We start from the raw sequence: 1520 nt of genomic DNA on the forward strand, positions 1-1520 counted from the left end.
ACCACACTTTGGGAGTAGGCCTAGTTAAGGTGTGTTCAAAGGCACCGTTGAGGTTTTGAAGTGACTTAATCCACTCTGCTTATCAGTTGTAAAGCATGACATCCGCCCAGTGACAAGGACACACACATTCCACCTGAGCCCAGAGAGGAAAGGGACTTTCCTGTCTTCCACTCCCTGCTCACTGTGGCATGTCTGGCATTTATTGTAAAATGCTGCTGTAAAAACGTTAAGTTCCTGCCTGTGAAATCTAACCGCTGTTATGAATCACCAACACCGTGACATATTTTATACCATGTGGTAGAATGCTTTGCTATGACTTGAAATATAAAATAAATCAAAGAGAGTAAGAGATTATGTCAAAAAGGCATGAATATTTATTAAAATAAATACACACTCAACATGCACTGCTGAAACAGTAAATAATTTAAACAAATGCACAAACTGTTCACCAAGAACACCATCATTCTGGAAACAAATAAATAATTACATTATGCTGCTGCAACATGGTTTTTGGAGACATTCCTCCCAGGAGAGCGAACTTGAAATAGTTTTGACAATTCAAGGGTTCAGTCCTGCGTGTGGAGCTTCTGAAACTCTCTCGGTCTTTTTAGATGCCTTTCGGGATCAGCTGTCCCTCTAGACGCGTCCGGAGAGCCCATTCCCCGAACAATCCTTCATCACTGGACCGGGTGACCACGTCCGCCTTTTGGTCCAAGTATTCTTTCATTATGGTCCATATAATATATGACACTAAAGGAGAACAAAAAAATATATACATATGTCAGTTAACATCAGTTGGAAAATAAATGTACAGCACACCTGCCTTAATTCTGGCAGCGAGTATTAGCTATAGGCTATAGGCCTACACATACACTTTCCAGACAGTATGTTTGACACGACTTAATGGATAATACCGGTATTACATTTTAAATATTATGTCAGTTATATTTCATTTGTATTGATTTCTATCTTACCATATAAGGAGTGGTTAACTGCCAGAGTCTCGGGAGGCGCTCAGGGCGCCCGGGCCGCGCGTCTCTCCTGCTGGCCGGGCGACGCGCTCTCGTTGTCCTGCCGCGTTTTAAAGTCCTGGATGGCCTTCTTGTTCTGGAAGTCGATCAGCGCCATGGTGATCACCGCGTTCCAGCAGTTATCCTCCCCGGTGCACCGGAAATCAATCTCCTTATTGTCCGTGGTGACGATAGTGAAGTAGACGAACTTGCCGGTGCGCTCCACGCAGTCCACCTTCTTGATGGACTGCAGTTTGAGCTCCTTGCCCTTGGAGCGCTTCTGCGTGTCGGCGTAAATGTTGAGGCTGTCCGTGGTGAGCACGCACGTCTTCCTCTTCCAGAACTGGAGCAGGTTGTCGCTCCTCTTCTCCAGCTCCCCTTCCTTCAGGACCTGGGAGATCTCCTCCGCTGACATTTTCATTGTCTTCGTCTCTGTTTTTAGGACCTAGAGAGGCTGCTGTATGAATCCCCGCTTCCCCGACGAAGGAGCGTCTATGCAAAGGGCTTGGT

At 45.9% G+C, this 1520-nt stretch overlaps 1 protein-coding gene across 1 annotated transcript; it reads right to left on the reverse strand.

Annotated features, from left to right (window-relative positions):
- Nucleotides 1-357: 357 nt before the first annotated feature.
- On the reverse strand, nucleotides 358-1520 carry phlda2 (pleckstrin homology-like domain, family A, member 2). The gene is made up of 2 exons (XM_083655056.1): nucleotides 975-1520; nucleotides 358-750 (listed from the first exon to the last, which is right to left on the reverse strand). The coding sequence occupies exon 1, from the start codon at nucleotides 1429-1431 to the stop codon at nucleotides 1015-1017; it is 417 nt and encodes a 138-aa protein (XP_083511182.1). The 5' UTR covers nucleotides 1432-1520; the 3' UTR covers nucleotides 358-750; nucleotides 975-1014.

Source organism: Poromitra crassiceps (genome assembly GCF_964638095.1).
Source record: "Poromitra crassiceps genome assembly, chromosome: 18".
Taxonomy (NCBI): domain Eukaryota; kingdom Metazoa; phylum Chordata; class Actinopteri; order Beryciformes; family Melamphaidae; genus Poromitra; species Poromitra crassiceps.

Bases quoted from the DNA above. Each gene is read 5' to 3' on its own strand.
- phlda2 (XM_083655056.1), bottom strand. From the start codon at position 1,431: ATGAAAATGTCAGCGGAGGAGATCTCCCAGGTCCTGAAGGAAGGGGAG.